Genomic DNA, 18,545 nt, shown 5'->3' with positions numbered 1-18,545 from the left:
AATTCAGTAGTGTCATCTCTAGATCCATACACTTGTGAAGCCTCTCTGAAACTCCTAGCTGGGAGGACTTTGGTTGTTTTTGACTGTCATTGTGTCTGAGCGCTGAGAGTGCATCTGTGTAGTTTCCTTGAAGGTCAAGAGCCAGCTTTTACTTGCAGTCTGGTGTAAAGTTCGGCCTGAATTTGAGAAAACAGAGCAGTGGTAGAAAACCTGGAAAGTTTCAACAAAATTGTCTGAACGCACTGGTAAGGAGGTGTACTACAGCCATGGTGATAATGGGTCTGAGAGACAAAAAGAAATTTCTACTTGGCAAAAGTTAATAATTGGGAGGTCCAGAATTAGCCTTCTTACCATTCCAATGTATTGATTTTTTTTTTTTCTATTCTACTACTGCATTGGCTTTTTTGGAAAAGTTATTACAAAGATGACTCCAAGCTGTAGATGTATTAAAATGCTGTATGACAGTAGGCAAGGTTTACTTTGTAATTGCAAGAACGACCTGATGAGCCCCGACAACTGAGCTGAGAAGTGACAAATTAATATTGACAAACGTGTAATACACTTTGGAAAGAAACAACAAAACCTCTTGCATATTGTAAATTAACTGTGAACACTGAGGAAAGCGATACACGCATCACTGTGCAAAGGTGGGTGTTGTATCTCCTCAGCATGTGTGAGCAGTGGTGTGTATGGGACAGAACGGAAAAGTAACTTTAAAAAATGTAGTACTGTTACCAGAATAAATCCTATTTCTGTAGAACACCACGTAAAATTTTGGTTTTGGAATTTCTGAATGGGGAAGATGCTATCCGATGGATGATTTTGGAGCTTCCGTTATAAGGCTTGAGGGGTCTCCTCGTACCCAGCAAGTTTGAACACTTGTGTCTTCTTGGTGTGTGCAGCCATGGCTCTTTCTTCACGGGGCACACAGTGAACAGTCTTCATGCGTCTAAGTGTTGTCAATTGTGGCAATTTGGCAGGAAATTAAGCTTCCATCATTACTGAGCTTGACACAGTAGCACAGACTTGCTATCTGGCTGGGTGCCTGAAAGTAAGCACAGTCTCATTCAAAATAAGTCCCCTGTTGGTTTTTCTTTCTTTGTGAAACCTCCCATTGTCTTGTAATGACAGAATATCACATTCATAGGGAAGTCTGTAACAACGGCCACAGCGTTCGCTGAGACTGTGTGAAGCCTCTTGCTTTTTGATGACTCTCAGTTGTTATTTTTCTGCTAACTTCTGTAAGCGTGCGTATAAACACAGCACAGGATTCTCTCCGTGTGGGAAAATTCCTGGCTTTTGTCCTTACATCATTCCTCAAAGAACGCAGAGGAAGGGATCCTCCCCGCTCCTGCCTCTGCTGGAGCCTCGTGTCAGCAGCAGCGAACCTGTGCTGGTTGGACAGGACATTCAAAGTTGTCAGACGTGCATGGACCACTCAGGGTGGCCATCAGTTGCACTTTGGGAGCTTTCTGGATAGACACCAGGCCCAGTCTTTGTGGCTGCTTCGAATTGCCCTTCCAAAGCAGCAGCCGCTGATTTCAGATGTGGTAATGGAACCAGTGGAAGAAAGTGATGTTTGGTTCCTGATGATGTTTTGAGCAAATGTAATGCTGCCTGCTTACATTTATGCGTTTGCTGGAAAACACCAATTACGCCTTTAGTTCTGCAGTGTGCAGATATTTCCAAAATACAGCCCAAAGTGTACATGGCCCCTCTGTATTTCTGACAGCACATATAAATGGCTTACAGAGGAAGCGTAATAACAAGACAGGGCTCCTGAATTAATCTAAATGGAGCCCACTTTCCTTCAGAGAAGAGGAGAAATGTGATTCTTTGCGGAAAGCGCTATAGTTCATTACTGTCTGCTATGAATAATTGCAATTCATGAATTTCTTGCAGTTCCACAATTCTTCCACTTCAGGAATGGGTTTCCAATTAGCAGTGCGTTTTTCAGGCATTAACTAAATTTCTAATGGAGAAGTCTGTGTGGCGTTGGACAGAGGGTGCCTGTTTTAATGGCAGGAAAAAGAGCAGAATGACTTCCACAAGGGATAAGGTGCAGAGGTGCAGTGTGTGCTTTACCTAGGAGAGGCAGCTTAATGTGTTTGAACCTCAGACCTACAGTGTGGTTCGGGTGCTCTCATAGAGCACTCCGTGAGGAATACATTGAGTCTGCTGGAATTTCTCTGCGTAGAGCAAGCAGGGCAATCGCAGCCTTCAGAAAATACGGCAAGCTGTTTGCTTCCTGGCCAGAAGGCAATTCCTGCGGGGGAACAGCTCTTGCCCTGTGTCCCATGTGGATAAGTACATGCACAGTTTTCCCAGTGTATTTGTCCACGCGTAGCTAGAACCATGCTGCTGCTGGGTTGGTAGGCTTGCCTGTGGTGTAACAGACTTGTTTGTTCAACTAAGTGTAGAATGGTTTGAACATCAGGCAGTGGGATGTTTTGGTTTTGGCTTGAGTTCATGCAGGTGTCGGAGCCTGTCCTCTCTGGGGGGTGCGCCAGAACAGCCCCATCCCCGTGGCACACTGCAGTGAAGCCAAGTACTGTTACTTCAGAGTATCCCTGGTGTTTTGTTCTAAGTGAATTTACGTTACGCTGGGGTTACTGATCGCATTACTTTTGTAAAGCCTGAAAGGTTTTCATTTTGATGGCACTGTTGCTTGTATTTCTAATTTATTTTTAAATGGTGCTGCATTTTCAGTATGTAGAAGATTTGGATAATGACTCAGTAAATTTTAATTAAATGAGCTGAGTCTCATACATCTTGTAGAGGGGAGAATATATAAGTCAAATGGTTTCGAGAGCCTCTGGACTGAGAAATTGCTCAGTGTTAGAGATACAGTCTTGTTTCTTGTTAGTTTTGCAAAATATTCTATTTATTATTTTCTTTTTAGAATATCTTGGGTAGAGAGAACTAGACAGTGAAGAACAGTGGAATGCAGAAAGAATTAAGGCACGTGGCTCACTGTAGAGCATGCAGAAGTAAAGGCATAAAATGGGAATTAAATGAACTGGGTACTGAAGCAAGAAGTACTCCCCTCCCAAATGCAGTTTTGGACCTGTGAAACAAATCATTTTGGATGTGATGAGCATGATAATCAGGAATTATCAAGAATGTCTTCGGTGTTTCCAGATCAGGTGCTGATGGTAGGAATCCATGGTTAACTGGCACGGCTCTGTTTTTGCCCCACATTACTGTTATTGTGTGAATCACCAAGCTAGAAGCATCCTGTGCTTACTTAAGCTATTCTTTCCCAATCATGTCACGTTATAAGGCCTTCTAAGTATTTCTGCAGTTGTTAAGCCACATCCTGGTTATTTTTATTCAAAATTGTTCTGGAGCAGCTTCTACTGATAGCAGATCACAGTGCCCAGGGTCTCCGGGAGGGCCAACCTTCCATCTTCTCTGTTGAAAGCTCCCATCTCCAGATGGCTGAGCTTCTATTTCTTAACGTGTCTTTCAAAAAAAGAGTACTAGACATTTTAATCAAGGTTAAATGCACTCAGTGCTAGTTTAACTCATATCTCCATCAAAAACGGTAGGCGTACCAAATAGGCTAGATCCTCGATACCCCTTTAGAAGATTTCTTTAAATATTTATATATTATGGCTCTAATATATGGCTGGAGAAAGATTAAGATTTTGAGTTGGTGCGGAGCAGTGTTCCATCTCATCCACCTGTATGCCTAGATGTTTTTAAATATACTAAGAGCAGAAAAAGCTGAAAAGATGCTGCAGACTTTACCTTCACTAACAAACATTGCAATGCAGATCTCTCAAAAAAACTCCAATTTCAGCATTTTTCACTGTGATGAAGTGATGTGAAATTCAGGGGAAAAGAAAAGATGAGGTACTATTCCTGATAAAATGTTGCATAATCCTTACAAGGTTCAGTTACTGGTTTTATCTTCTCTCCAGTACGAATTAAGTATTTTTACTTCATTTTGTGTTACAGTTTGAAATGCTGTGATCTGGAAAGTAATGCATTTACTTACCAGTAATAGGAGCTTATTTTGGCTGGCTTTCTCGTTAAGTAATCTGATTTAATTTAGTTGGAATTTGCTTGATATATAAAAGGCTGGTTTGACCCACTTTCCACTGATCCTTTGTACTGGACAGTTATGAATTGGGAAGTAATATGTGTATATTTATTATCAGATCACTATGGGTCTAAAATATTTGGCTTTTCTGCTGAATAATCTGACAAATGTTAAAAGGCAGTGATTTAGTTTGACTGTGTCTGTTATTTCAGTAATAAAGCATTGTCATGGGAAGATGAACAAATTTACATTCATTAACAATTTCATTAATGACACAAAACTTCAAGTGGCAGCCTTGCATCACGAGAACTGGAATCTTGGATCCTGAGGCGTTTGCTGCCCCTTCATTGTGGATGGGTCCTTGTACTGCACCAACATTTCCATTTTACACAATTTTAACGAGTCAGAGTAATGTATGTAAACCTCTATATAATGCAGTCACAGCTGTGTAAGCAAGCACATGTGAGGACAGAGAATGCAGAATAGCTGGGATGTTCTTAGACAACATACAGTAAAGTCAGCTGATTTCAGATTGGCTTCCTGGAGCATCACTTGACTTCTTATCCCCAGTGGTATTCTTCTCAGTATCTGAAAGTACTGGAAATATGGGGCAGTCCGCAACTATAATAAAATAATATGTCAGTATTAGAAGTATATGTTCTCCTTCCACAGCTGGATTTCTGCTTGGTTAGTTATCACTGAAGAGTAAAACACACCTGGAGTACTGGAAGAATTAATGGTGGCTGTCTGGAAGGACTGTATTGCCAAATCCATGTTCCTGGTTTAGGTGGGATAGGAAGACTCTCTTAGTTTTGCCTCTCAAATCAGAAATCTTGAAGTCTACTCCCATTCTTTTGACATCAGTCAAAGAGCATGAAGACTTGGACATGAGTTAGGACATCCCGGCTTTTCTAGGTATTTCTTCATGCCATCCCTTTGCTGGGGAAAAGAATCTTCTCAACGATTGATTCCCTACAATTTTACTCAAGAGAGAATGATTTCATTGTTGTCAATCATATTTTGATCTGAGGAGCAGATAGGTCCTTGAGTCAGTCTCCAGTTGTGCTAATGCACGTGTGCCAAGCATTATTCAGCCAATTATCTTTATTTTTACAGGGTGTAAAGTTTCTGCTGTTGGCTGGTGCATCAGAAGTATGCAGGTCATGGAAAATGAAATTCACTTTGAAAATTGCTGGCCTTTAGCAAAATGTATTGGAAAAACTCCTGCAGATACAGGGAATGCTGAAGGGTGTATTATTGTTCTGTGTTAGAAATCTAGATCGCTTCTTGGTAGCAGAATAGCCACAGTCTGTTCTATCATAGCTTGTGAATGTCTAATAACTTCAGGTGTACTGAAAGCCTCAGTTTGTCCAGTTTTCCAGCAGAAAAAGGTAGAGCTATTGCTAGGTTTTGTTTTCATAACCTGAGTGGCATTTACTGCTTTGTAACTGAAAAAGCAAAGAGTTGCTCTTTCTAATTTACCAGTAAGGCATTTGACAATCATTTTTTTTCAAGAATTGATTTGGGTTTTTTTTTGTTGTTTTTTATTCTAAAAAAACCTTGATTCTTAACTATGTCTTGGTTTTAATAAGCCTGTTGCTTTGTTGTTTTAGACGAGCTAGGCTTCGAGATAGCTCAGAGCACTCTAAATGTGTTTTCCTTTCATTTTAATTAAACAATAGACGTTTTCTATTCTATACCCCTATTTTTAGTTTGTTTGATCTAAGACTTTGTCAACGCTATTGGGTTTTTATTTGTTTTTGCAGTTTTTCTGCTGGAAACTGCTTCAAAGTAGATGATGCAGTGCACAGCATTGTAGAATATACCAATAGCTGGAAAGTCAGAAAACTCCATAGCTTGCTTGCAATCATAATTGATATATTTTTACAACTTTTATTGATGTAGTTATAATTAACTACAAAATGTATTAATCATGGCACACTTAAGATGCTTATAAACCATATGGTAAATTTCAATTAATTATAAATGCGGCCAAATATTACTTAAGAAATTTCTGGGAGGTGAGTTATGGGGAGGTTGTATGGGGCCCTGGGCAGCCAGAGTTGCTGGTAGCTGCTAGCATTCATTCTCCTTAAGAATATGCCTCTAGTTATGCCACGTTGGCTTCTCTGTCATTCTTACAACACCATTTGTTGTTACTTTTAATTTGCACTTAAATTTCATTATTGAAATTTTCATGATTGATTTTTGCCCCAAAGAAACTAAGCTCAGGTACCACAATATTGGGTGTCATTTTTAAAGAAAACACACACAAAAAAAATTCAAAATAATTAAGAAGAACAGTTAAAAGTTGTGTTTAATTTTATAGTGCTTTTCATTGCAAAGAGCTGTGTGCTGTCGGTGATGCAGCGGAAGGAATCCAGACTGCTCTGCTTTCACACGTTCCAAATGCAGTCTCCATGTGGCCTGGGGATTAGGTGAACTTGTTATTAAGGGAAAGCAGCAGAACTACAGAGGCGTGGTGGAATCCCACTGCTGTGGTCTGTGGTTGGTGAAGATGGTTTTGGAGGATCAGAGAAGCCAAGGGTACAGGATAAGATAAGTGAATCCATCAGACTGAGTTGGGTTAAGCTGTTCTTATTCACCAACATCATTATTCTCTGAAAAACGGATTCAAGTGCATTGCTTAAAAAAATAATGCCACCATAATGTTGTATTATTTATAATATAAATCAGTATAAATAGTTAATGACAGTGCAGTTCACTGAAGCGCGATTCCTTTAAGGGCCGACTTGCCTTTCTGCGATGAGATGCTACGCGAGGTGTGCCCCAGCTGTGCCTGCCCGCAGTCCAGCAAAGTCTGCCCAGCACTGCCCTGCAGCCAGGGCTGCAGCTGGAAGCTGCTTTGTCCTTGGTCAGCTCCATAGCACGTGCAGCTTCACCCCGAGCACTGCTCACATGGAGCTGTTAGGTGCAGCGCGTGAATGGCAGAAGAACAAGGAACCTGTGTTTTCAGTTGAGCATCTTGCTTACCCTGTGCCCGGGGCAAGTTTTGAGAAGGAAGTGCTCCCAATTCCCAGTAACGCTGAAGACTTAATCTGCTTCTTGTAGAGAACCGAATCTCAGTTGGGACAAGTTATTGATACCGATTTCCCTCACGTATATTAAAAATAAAAGGAGCGGCAGGGATGTGTATTTAATTTTGTACTGAATAAAGAAGCAGGTTAATAACTAAGTACGTGCAAGTGAGAAGACAAAACCCTCGTGACTCTTCTGGAAAAGGGAAGATAGCAATATTAAGTTTCAGGACATTGCTGCCTTCTCAGATGATGTGTACATTGACAACTGTGTAAGACTTGCCAACTAATGCGGTTAGAGGTTTGCCTCAAGTATTAATGTTGTTTGCTGTTCTGCTGGTGCTCTTTAGCTGGTCGTGGGGTGTCTGGGACATTTCCAGACTGCCTGCTAGCCAGGCTGCTTAGGGGATTGGCAGCGTAGCATCTCTGCCATTTATTTGATGCCTTTGAAATGGACTGGTACATCAGGAAACTGTTGCTTACTTTTTTTTTTCCAGTTGTTCTGAACATCATTATGTACAGTTGTACAGGTTTATATGCAGCTCCAGGTTGTCTCAGGTTGAAGGTTCTGCATGTAAGGGTATGACAGATAAGAGGACCAGTAAGAGGGAATTAAATTATCCTTGCCTTTAGGTCCCTTCACTGCTGTTGTCTAGGATGTCAGCTTTATGGTTGGGACATTGATGTTCTTGCCTATCTATCAGTAATGCGAGTCTCCTGTGAGTCTCCTTTGGTTAACATTTTGTTTCAGGAGTATTTCTGTTTCGTTCCACGTGACCTATCATTAGTATATACCATCAAAATTTTCAAATACCGTGTTGCGAATCGATGTAGTTTGATATACCTGGTGTAACACAATGACTATTCAAACGTTTTGTCAACAAAACAATGCTGTAACTTTCAAAATCTCTTTGTAATTTTTTAGAATCACATTATTAAAGGATGGAGGACTAAGAATAACCAATGTGACCAAGGCTGACACTGGAAGCTACACTTGTGTGGCAACAAACCAGTTTGGAACAGCCAGTGGGACGACAAACCTAGTAGTTACAGGTAGGTGAGGTGGAAAGAGAAGGTCATCTGTACGATGATTGACATGGAACTGCACTGCAGCAGAAGTCTGCAACCAGGTGAATTCTGTATTTGCTCTTTGACCAAATTCCAAATGTGCTGAAAAGTGTGACAAGGTACATATTTAACAATATATAAAAGGATAGATCTCTGGTTAGTTCAGAGGAAAGAGACTGAGGGATTTTCTTCCTTTGACAGAGAGATTTCTTGGCTCTGGGAGCTCAGATGAGGATGTTCTGAGCACCTTCCTCCACGCTTTCAGTTACCTGAATACTAAACAAATAAAAAGAAGACCAACAAACTTGCATTAACTTGTTAAAAAACAAAATATGAAATTCACGCCAACCAAAAATACTAGAGGTCATTATACATTCCAGTCCAAAAATCTCCGTAGCCCTAAGGAACTATACACTTATTTGTTCATGGAAAAAGATGTGGAAAAAGCTCCAGCTGCAGGAGTGTTCAGGGGCCCCACAGGCAGTAAAACAAAGTCTTTCAAGAGCTAATTGTGTACATAATTGCTGTTAAAAGAGTTCTTGCCCCTTCCACTGAGACATCCATTACTAGCTGCTGCCTAAGATACTGGTAGAAAAGGACAAGTGCTTTGTGAAGATTAGCTGAAGACTGTCTTTTCTCATGATGTTCTTTTTTAAAGAGTGGAATAACTAAAAGATTTTGCAAATGCAGAATTATCTAATATCCTGCAGCATTGCACATCCCATACATCTCATAGATCCAAACAGAATTATTCTGTTCAGTGAAGAAACAGCTACAGATTTTCAGTCTGTTTCTAAATGATTCATGCCCTTTTATATACAAATAATAGAATTATGTACAGAGGATTTATAGAACGAAATTTAATTTTTGCAGTATTTACTGTATTTGATATTTGTTCTGTTTGTGTGATTCAGGAATTGTAAGCTGCTTTCCTTAATGGCACTATTTATGTTCAGTATGATATACAGACCCAGATATCCAACGCATCCTACCCTATATAGATTTCCTCTGGTTTCCAGGTTTTGTTATCTCCTCCTTCCACTCCCACCTCTTAATCTTCCCCGTGGCTGCTACCACAGCATCCTGCTCCAAAACATATGGGTTATTGCTGAGAACCACACATGCTTCTGAATGGTAATTTCATTGCTGTGGGTTGCAGTGCATTTAGCTTGGTGAAGTATATTGGTCTGTACACAGCAGGTTAAAAGATATTTTTTCAGTTTCAACAAACTCCCACTGGTAAATGTGCAACAATACAGTGCTCCAGCAAGAGAGGTCAGTCAGTAGCATTTATAGTCCAGCTGTATAATTTGAAGTGACTGTTATTAATCAGATTTGAAGAACATGGTAGAACATTAGTGGCAGGCGAGTCTTAGTACTACAGAAATCCAATAACTGATTTTTCTGCTCTCAGAGCCAACAAGGATCACTTTGGCACCTTCAAACATGGACGTCACTGTTGGAGAAAGCGTCATCTTGCCTTGCCAGGTTCAGCACGATCCTATACTGGACATCAGCTTCACATGGTATTTCAATGGAACACTCACCGACTTCAAAAAAGACGCCTCTCATTTTGAGAAGGTTGGAGGGGTAAGTTGTGAACACCTCTTCTCTTGTAGATGTATGCAGCACAGACAGGCTTGCTTACTCTTTTCAACATTGTAAACGTGTTTTCTTCTCTTTTGGGTGTATGCAATGTGTTGCTCTTTGTTGCAGAGAAGTCAGTAATTGAGCTAGCTTGCAGCACATAACCTGGTATCCAGACATCTCATATTTTAGACCTGAAGTTTTATAAGTGCTTACCTCTGTTTCTGCATCTGGCCCTACATGATTTTCCTTGGATCACATGAAACATAACAATGACATATTGAGGAACTTGTCTCAGATTTTGAGAGCTCGAGCCTAAAAGCTAACAAAAAGAAATCAATCTTTCCTTGTTTTTCCTGCTCTTGTGCCCCTGGTGTTGCCCCTCACTGAACGCTCTAAATCTGCCCTGGTGACAGAGGGAGGCCATACTTTAAATATTTCTAATGCTGGATGGAGAGGTGCTGCTGGTGGGAGGATGTTTACACCAGTGCCTGTTAGAATTTAGCCTTTTAATCAGAACATGAAAAGTTGTGTATCAAGAGAAAGAAATCAATTACAGCAACAGGCCTTACTACAGTGCAAGCTATGGCCAAGTAATAAAAAGACAAAAGGCTGAGTGAGTATCAGCATGAAACTGGCCAAAATAAGCCTTAATAAAGTTTCCTTTCACTTAATCTTGCCATATCTTCTTTCTGTGGGAACAGATGTGGGTTATGCACTTCTGCCTGTGAAAGTGTGAAATTTCAGCACCTAACTGCTCTTTTTGCCTGTAAAACCCCAACTGAAATTTGTAAGCTGACTGAAAAACAAAATATTTTTTCTCACTAAAAATTCCATCTTTTTGTTAGAAGAAACAGGCATAATTCCAAATCAAAGCTGTGTTTAGGTTCCCTATGTCCTTCCCCACATGAAAAAATGCTTAAAAAAGAGGTTTTCACAGAAGCTTCTGAACCAGTCCTGAAGAAAATTTCAGAGTATTGTGTAACTAAAAAACTAGAGACTTCTGTCTCTAGAACATCTTACCTGGGAGTTTGTCATATGGGATAGAATTAGGGGTAGTCATGGAATGCAGAGGTTTAGGTGACTTTAAAAAAAAAAAAAAAAAAAAGTCTTAATGAGGTCCTAAGTGGAAAGACTCCATAGGTTACTAAGAGATACAGAGAACTATTCTGTGGGCTTTGTCTGGATCCCAGTAAGTAAATAAGCCTTCCAGTAGTCGCAGTTCATATTTGCTAAATGGAAATACGTGTGCATAACTTAAGCTTTGTTGATCAACATGGCAAAAGAAAAGTAATTTTTCAATGGATGGATATCTGTGTCATGATGTTTTAGCAGTTCCTGCCATGCACGCTGGAGTTCCCCAGCATGTAGTGGTTAGTGGGAACGTTATGGCACTGGGACCTGATCATCCAGATGGTTAGAAAAATCTAGGATATATCACTGTTGTACTGCTCTTTTTTGTTAGGAAGATGATTTTTACAGAGCCTATAGGCAAACCAAGCAGATTCCAGAGTTCAGAACAGATTTCCTCTAAACTGCTTCTGGTATCACCTGCTCACCCAGCCCAGCAATGGCTGAAATTGTAATGCAGTCAGGAGAAGCAAAAGCAATTCCAGCAAATGTTCGTACTGTGCGTGCACTTCAGCTTATTGGTATTCTCTGTAGCATTGAGAAGGGTAGGTGACCTTACTGTCACCTGGACTTGTCCACTCTGACAAAGATTTAATCTGGCTAGGCAAGAATGCGGGCACTGCTAATGGTTATGGGAGCTGAGTGCCTTCTGCGTTGGAGCTTTTTGCTGCTGCCTTCCCCTGATTCTTCAGGATGCTCCTCCAAAGTATTCACAGATAGTTTAAATGCAGTGTTAATCTTTCAGTGTTTTATGTTTCAGTAAAGTTATTCTATTTGATAGTCCCTCTGCCGAGATGTTTTAAATCTAGTTTGCTACAATTAGTTCATGTAGAACACGATTTGCTTGTGCGTATCCGTTGTTGTTGCTGGTCATTTCCCGAATATCCACTTCCAATCAAGTTAGATGGATTTTAGATTGCCTTCAGCTTAACTTTTAGGGTACTGGAGGCAGCCAGTGCTGGATTGTCCTCTAAATGCTTACATCTTTATTTTGAAAGAAAGGTTGGCATTGTATTTATTTCTATTATCACATGTGGAAGGGAAGCAGGGAAAGGTTTTTTTCAGCTTCTGAGTGAGATGTACTAATGCTCATCCTACAAACTGACTGCGGATGCTGACATCAGTGAATGAGACTCAAGCTCAAGAAGAAATACTTGTGACAAAATGGCACAGCTGATTTGCATATTGTTAGAGATTTATCTGAAATAATGGCAGTCTCCCTGAAAACAAATTATTCTTGAAAGATAAGGATCCAAGCAGAAACAGTTAGTGTGAGCATAAAAAATATCAATTAATTGCTAAAGACAACGGGTTGGGAAAACTGTTAACGCTTTCTTTCTGGAGACTACAAACAGTCATGTCTTCCCTTTCTCCAAATTGCTGTGTTCTCAAGAATCAGTCATGCGGTCAGAGGAGCTGAGAATACCTGCAGTGTATGGTTCTGCCCTCAACTGAAACTGCTGCTCCAGAAAATGAGAAAGAGGGGAAAAAAAAAGAAATCGGACAGAGAGTTTTCGCCAGGAAGTTTTGATGTGAACAGGACTGAGGCAGTCATTCAGCTGGCACATCGGGGAGATTTTGAAGCAACACTGGCTACCAAAAGTTTAGGATTGAGTGCTCTATTTCGGTAATGGAGAAAACAAATAACGTAGAGTCTATAACACCATGTGAAGTTACAGCTATCACTCACTCAGGCTTTTTGCACGCTTTCTTTGATTCAGATCAGCTACATGAGAGAGGACAAAGGAAAAGAAATGACCTGCGTTTAAATGCACAATGAGAAGTAAAGAATAGAAGTAGGACCTTAAAATCAGGGCAGTCAGCCAAAGAGCTGCAGAGGCATAATGCTTACATCCAAGTGTGCTCACAATGCAAAGTAACTTGGCAGATGGAAATCACAAACTGCCAGGAATACGAGGTGCTAGGTGAGAAGGGCTCAGCAGCAAACTGGCCCAAGACTCACGCTGTACCTTTCTGAATTTCATCTTTAAGCCTTCAGAACGGACCAGGTTCAGCTTTGTTGCTTACCTGTTTTAACTCTTCAAATGTCTGTGATAACTAGGCTTGCAAATTCTGTCTAGAAGTCAAATGGGGTGATGGCTATAGAAATCACATCTTTCTCGTGGCTTGGAGGCAGGCAGTTGGTCACAGGGTGCTGACTTTCTTCATGGTTCTTAACAGCCATCTGCAGGGATGTTCCCAGTGCCAGGCTCCTGTGCTGCAGCTTGCTTCTCATGCAGGGAGGGACACTAGCTCATGTCTACTAGGAGAATGCTGACAGACATTTAGCATGGAGCAGCTGCTGGGTAATAACCTGCTGTCCTCCCCACTGTCTGCCCCTCTAACTTTGGGCAACTTTATCTTAAACTCTTTGGGGTGCTATTTTCTCCACTTTCAACACGTGATCTGAATATTAAATGATACGGTAATTCATTGAAGAACTTTGTATTTTGACAGAGTGCATCAGGAGATTTGATGATTAGAAACATCCAGCTGAAACACAGTGGGAAGTACGTTTGTATGGTGAAGACAGAAGTAGATAGTGTGGCATCTGCAGCCGACCTCATAGTACGAGGTAAATTTCAGCTTCAGTTACCACGAATTGTGTTTTCTTACTGTGTGTTGTAGATTGCAGAAACAGCTGATGGTGTAGATTACAAAACCTATTCATCTAAGACCTGAATTATGTGACGCTGCACTGAAGTTAGGAGGAATTGTAGCTTAGTTTTGGATGAAACTTGCTTCTCCCCATAAAAAAATTAAGACTTGAAGAATACAATAAATGACATCGTATCTTTTCTTATGACAGTCCTTCAAGGCACTGATGAGTGGAGTTCAGTACTGGCAGCTGTGACGTTGTTGCATCACTCTGCTAAATGGTGACTCCGTGGTCCAGCATCCTCCCTGTGACATGGGTGTCTGCTGCCAAAGCATAGGAAGGGCTTTGTCCTAGAGACACACAGGAATTTAAATTATATAACACAGGGTTATTTCTTTATTTCTTTTTTTCCAGAGCAGGAATGCTTGCAGCTAAGCCTGCACTGTAGCTTTCATTGTTGATGATGCAGCCACATTTAACGCAAAAGAAAAGCAGTAATCCAGGAATCAACATTATGCAATCAAGATTTATTCAATGTATTTTAAAACATACCAGCTATTTTCTAATTGCCTTTGTACTGTTAGTTATTTCAGCCTGTTTGCTGGTGCAGGTGAGACAAAACCAGCATTTTTGCTGGCTGCCCAGAATCAGGGTTTTTCCAGAACGCAGCAGGACGCTTGCCTGACTGAATTGTCGCTCGCGGTGCTGATCAGATGTTCTGATGAAGAATTGCTACAGTGCTTCATATACTAAAACAGCTGTAGATAACAAATAGGCAGACTACAGAGATATATTAGGAGATTAAAAGAGGACATCAAGGACCCAAGTGAAAGACAGATACTGTGGGCTGGAATGAGGAATCGTGCTGAACAAAGGTTACTGAATTAAAACAAACCCTGTCATCTGCATAATAGTTCAGGGTTCCTATTTCAGAGTTATCAGGCACAAGTTTAATTAATGTTAATATTTATCCTAATCTAAATTGTTTTTTTTCTTCCCACAGTACTTAATAAGATGGGAATCCTTACTGCAGTATTAGTGATTTCCAGGGTACTGGCTTTACAAACCACCACTTATTTTTCAATCTTTTCCTAGGCTCACCTGGGCCCCCTGAACACGTGAGAGTGGATGAAATAACTGATACCACAGCTCAGATCTCCTGGCAGGAAGGCACAGATAATCACAGCCCAGTAACTGCTTACACCGTCCAAGCAAGAACACCTTTTTCAGTTGGCTGGCAGCGAGTTACCACAGGTAAAACGCATTTCTTGTTACAGGTTCTGTTGAAATATGTTTGGCCAGGATACGCCAGGTTCTTAATTCTCTTTTCTTTCTTAATAGTTCCAGATGTGATCGATGGAAATACTTTCACAACCACCGTGGTGGATTTAAATCCTTGGGTCGAATATGAATTTCGTGTAGTTGCCAGTAACAAAATAGGAGGTGGAGAACCTAGTTTACCCTCAGAAAAAGTAAGAACTGAAGAGGCAGGTTAGTGGGTTCTTCTATTTGTCTTTAATTCAACAATCTTGAATATATTTTAAAAAAATTATGTCTTTGGCTCATTTCAATTAAGCTTGGAATTTCCATCAAATATAAAAGTCTGTAACTAGTTTGTTAGTATTTGTGTTCAGCTGTGGGACAGTTTATGTCCACATATTACATCCAAATCTATTTCAGCTGCATTTAGCATGGCAAACTCTGTTCAGTCAGTGCTGCACAGTCTGAAGATGTCAGTGGATGGGGAAGAGGTGACTTTTGATGATTTTCTCTTCCTGGTGTTTGATCAGTGTCCGCCTGCCATGGCACTGGCATGTAGCTCACCACACACCAATTAAAGCACCAGGTGTTACCAGGAGTAAGGCTGTTGCCCAACACATCTGCGTAAGTTACCCCTGTTGAAAACCTGAAGCACGCCACTGATTTTTAGATGCTCATAAACATTTAAAAGCAGACAGAGTATACAGGGTTTCATTTGTGAGGTTCTGCAAATGCTCAAAAAAATACCTGTCTGCGCCACGCAGGTTCCATAGCACTTGTCTCGATTTGCAAAAGAAATAGGAAAACCAGAGAGTTAGCTCCAGAGAATGAGGTTAACTTGTGATATCATCTCATCCATTTACACAGCACAGACAGCTGTACGTTTCTTTTTCACAGTTCCTGAAATTCCCCCAGCTGAAGTCAGTGGGGGAGGCGGCAGCAGGTCTGAACTGGTCATAACATGGGATGTAAGTTTTCTGGCAAGCAATTTTCTTCAGAGAATGGTTGTTTTCATTGAAACACTTCTTTAAAGATGAATTTTCCTGGCTGCAGCAGCTTCTCATCTAGGATGTATATGTGCTCGGTAACATTCTGTAATGTGAGCTATGCACGTTTGCCTTCCCTCTTTCACTTGCTACTGTTAGACTGCAATCAGTAAGAAATTCAGCTAGCTTGTCTAAGGTGATTACTTTTGCTCTCAAATGGTTGTCAAGCAAAAAGGGGGCGGGGAGGGATGGGAAATGGAAGGGTTGTTGCTCAGAGGTTGAGCCAAAGTGTTACGCAGGTCAGTGCAACTTCACAGTTTGTACTTTCTTACCATTAGCTCTGGATGCATGTGCTAAAGGATCAGATACTACTTTAAATTGTGTCCTATTTTTAATGAGTTAAAAAATGTTAACATGCTGTTACGTACTCGTATTAACAACTCCATGTTGTTACTTAACCAAAATCACATGAGGGGAAGGTGTAGACACTGTACAAAGGTAGTACTGAATTCTCTGATATTATTTTTATGTACTACGAATTGTGACCAGAAATTGAAAAAATGTTTACTGAAGTGTCTTAAAACAGTGTACTTACTGGAGAACAAGAAGTCTATTTGGGAGTTGCTCTTTTCTTGATGTGCAAGCCTTAAGATAGTTTCAGAAGAAAGCATTTCACTCTGCTGTACCAGAGTTTATTTGTTGATGCCATGATCCCAAATGCAGACCAGAACCAGTTTACAGTCGCATACAGTATGTTCACAGTGATGCTCTCCTCCTTCAAAGCTTTCCCAGTGCGGTATGTAACATCATGGGCTTCTGTCACTGGTTGCTTTTCTCACAGCCCATCCCTGAGGAGCTACAAAATGGAGAAGGATTTGGATACGTCGTTGCTTTTCGCCCCTTTGGCACCACAACGTGGATACAGACTGTAGTCACCTCTCCTGACACACCCAGATACGTCTTTAGGAATGAAAGCATCTTGCCGTTTTCGCCATATGAAGTCAAAGTTGGTGTCTATAACAACAAAGGAGAAGGGCCATTCAGTTCGATAACCACGGTTTTTTCAGCTGAAGAAGGTACGTGACTTTCTGCAGATACTAAGTATGAGATGTTTTCTCAAAGAATATAGCAACAGTTGATATAACTGAGGTCAACTTGACTATGAACGTATTTATGTGCACCATCACCTATGCTGCTCATCTCTCCAGTGCTGCTTTCCAATTACAGAGCCTACTGTAGCCCCCTCTGGCGTGTCGGTGACAAGCCTGTCGTCCTCTGTCATCGAAGTCTCCTGGAAAGCCATTCCCTGGAAGATGAGTAGTGGAAGGCTACTAGGTTACGAGGTAACGTCATTTAAAATGCTCCTCCTATTCTGAAGGGCATGTCCCAGAATGTCTTTCACATGCATAGCTCATGCCAGACAGCTTGGTTCCTGGCCTTTCCTCTAGGCTGCTAGGGTCTGAGCCAACGCTGAGTGTTCTGCAGTGGAAACCAGGCTCTGGGGAGGACGTTCAGCCAACCTGAGCCTTCTCCCCAGTAGTTTTCCAGCTCTGCCACTATTCAGAAATCAAGATTTTGTCTTTAAAAAAAAAAAAAAGATAGGGTTTGGGGGGGATTGTTTTTTTTTTTTTTTTTTTTTGAAAAACAAAGAAGAAGTTGATTTGTGTAGACTACTAGCCTCTAGTAATACCTGGTTTACAGAAGGTTACCAGCTGTCTTGGCTTTCTCTCTGCGCCATCTTCACCCAGAAAATGGATATTTTCTTCCATGTGTCTCTGAAATGAACAGAGAATGAAATTGTGTTTTGCTTCCTGTGACAAGTCCTGTGTTTAACAATACTTTCAGATGTTCTCTTTCAGAATTGCAACTATTTTGTGAGATAAAATTTTCTGAGTTGAACTTGTTTACTTTCTAGATGAAGCGATGATTTTCCCCTGGTTGTCACTTTTTAATTCAAGCAACAGCTAATATTTCAATTTCATTTTTCTGCAGTCAAAAGGGCAGCAAGCGTGAAAGGCAGATGGATGAGAAAATTTCGTTGAAATAGTGTACATATTTTGCAAACTTTAATATATTTCTACCTTTTTCAGCTGACAAATATGCACCCGAAGGAGGCAAATGCAATGCTGTTGGATAAGCATTCAATTCCACGCACCATTTTAAGTAGCTTTGTTTTATGTCTACTAGGTTAGGTACTGGAATAATGGTGGAAAAGAAGAATCTTCAAACAGAGTAAAAGCTGCAGGGAATGAAACATCAATAAGAATAACAGGTTTGAAGAGCAACTTAGCATACTACACAGCTGTCCGTGCTTACAACAGTGCTGGAGCAGGTCCCTTTAGTGCCACAGTGAATGCTACCACAAAAAAGACACGTAAGTATCACAGATTTCAAGTGGGGACAGACATAATGGTGTGTGAGCATTTGCAGGCAGATGAAGAATAGATGCATTAGTGGGAATCACGATACGCGTAAGTGACCTAAATCTTCAGACAGAATAGAAGAGCTGGGCAGCTACGTCAAGCATAGATCCTCAGGTTTTTACCCTCTGCTACTTTAGCACAATGAGTAACTAAAACTGAACCGCACCAGCAGAGCTGAGGTAAGATCATTTCTGCATTAAAACTTTATTATTCTTCTGGTGACTTAAAGAATGTAAAAAGAACAAATTATTTTAGCTGGAAAGAAAAACAGTGACTTATTGAATTTCTCAGGGTTTTATAACATCCTTGTAGGTTCTCTGGGGCATGGCATTTGAGTGATCCTCACAATTCATGCAAAATAATCGTTCACATCTATTGTTCTCCCTTAATCAAGTTGCACAAGAG

At 40.7% G+C, this 18,545-nt stretch overlaps 1 protein-coding gene and 1 long non-coding RNA gene across 7 annotated transcripts in view; one reads left to right on the top strand and one right to left on the bottom strand.

Annotated features, from left to right (window-relative positions):
• Positions 1-18,545, top strand: part of LOC110404825 (contactin-3-like) — a 129,188-nt gene that overhangs the window by 104,043 nt on the left and 6,600 nt on the right. For all 3 annotated transcript variants that reach the window (XM_021409550.1, XM_021409552.1, XM_021409551.1), the window contains exons 10-18: positions 8,012-8,139; positions 9,569-9,744; positions 13,330-13,447; positions 14,567-14,725; positions 14,813-14,962; positions 15,629-15,699; positions 16,559-16,793; positions 16,945-17,060; positions 17,905-18,091. In XM_021409550.1, the coding sequence (XP_021265225.1) occupies positions 8,012-8,139; positions 9,569-9,744; positions 13,330-13,447; positions 14,567-14,725; positions 14,813-14,962; positions 15,629-15,699; positions 16,559-16,793; positions 16,945-17,060; positions 17,905-18,091 (1,340 nt within the window). The remainder of the gene's footprint in view (positions 1-8,011; positions 8,140-9,568; positions 9,745-13,329; positions 13,448-14,566; positions 14,726-14,812; positions 14,963-15,628; positions 15,700-16,558; positions 16,794-16,944; positions 17,061-17,904; positions 18,092-18,545) is intronic.
• The window catches only part of LOC110404830, a 362,084-nt gene continuing 360,186 nt past the window's right edge, over positions 16,648-18,545 (bottom strand). For all 4 annotated transcript variants that reach the window (XR_002442508.1, XR_002442509.1, XR_002442510.1 and 1 more), the window contains 2 exons: positions 17,408-17,492; positions 16,648-16,731 (listed from right to left, as the gene is read on the bottom strand). This is a non-coding gene — a long non-coding RNA (uncharacterized LOC110404830). The remainder of the gene's footprint in view (positions 16,732-17,407; positions 17,493-18,545) is intronic.

This window comes from Numida meleagris, chromosome 11 (genome assembly GCF_002078875.1).
Source record: "Numida meleagris isolate 19003 breed g44 Domestic line chromosome 11, NumMel1.0, whole genome shotgun sequence".
Classification (NCBI taxonomy): Eukaryota; Metazoa; Chordata; class Aves; order Galliformes; family Numididae; genus Numida; species Numida meleagris.
Note: the sequence above shows the minus strand (reverse complement) of the source record. Positions and strands in the feature narration are given on the sequence as shown.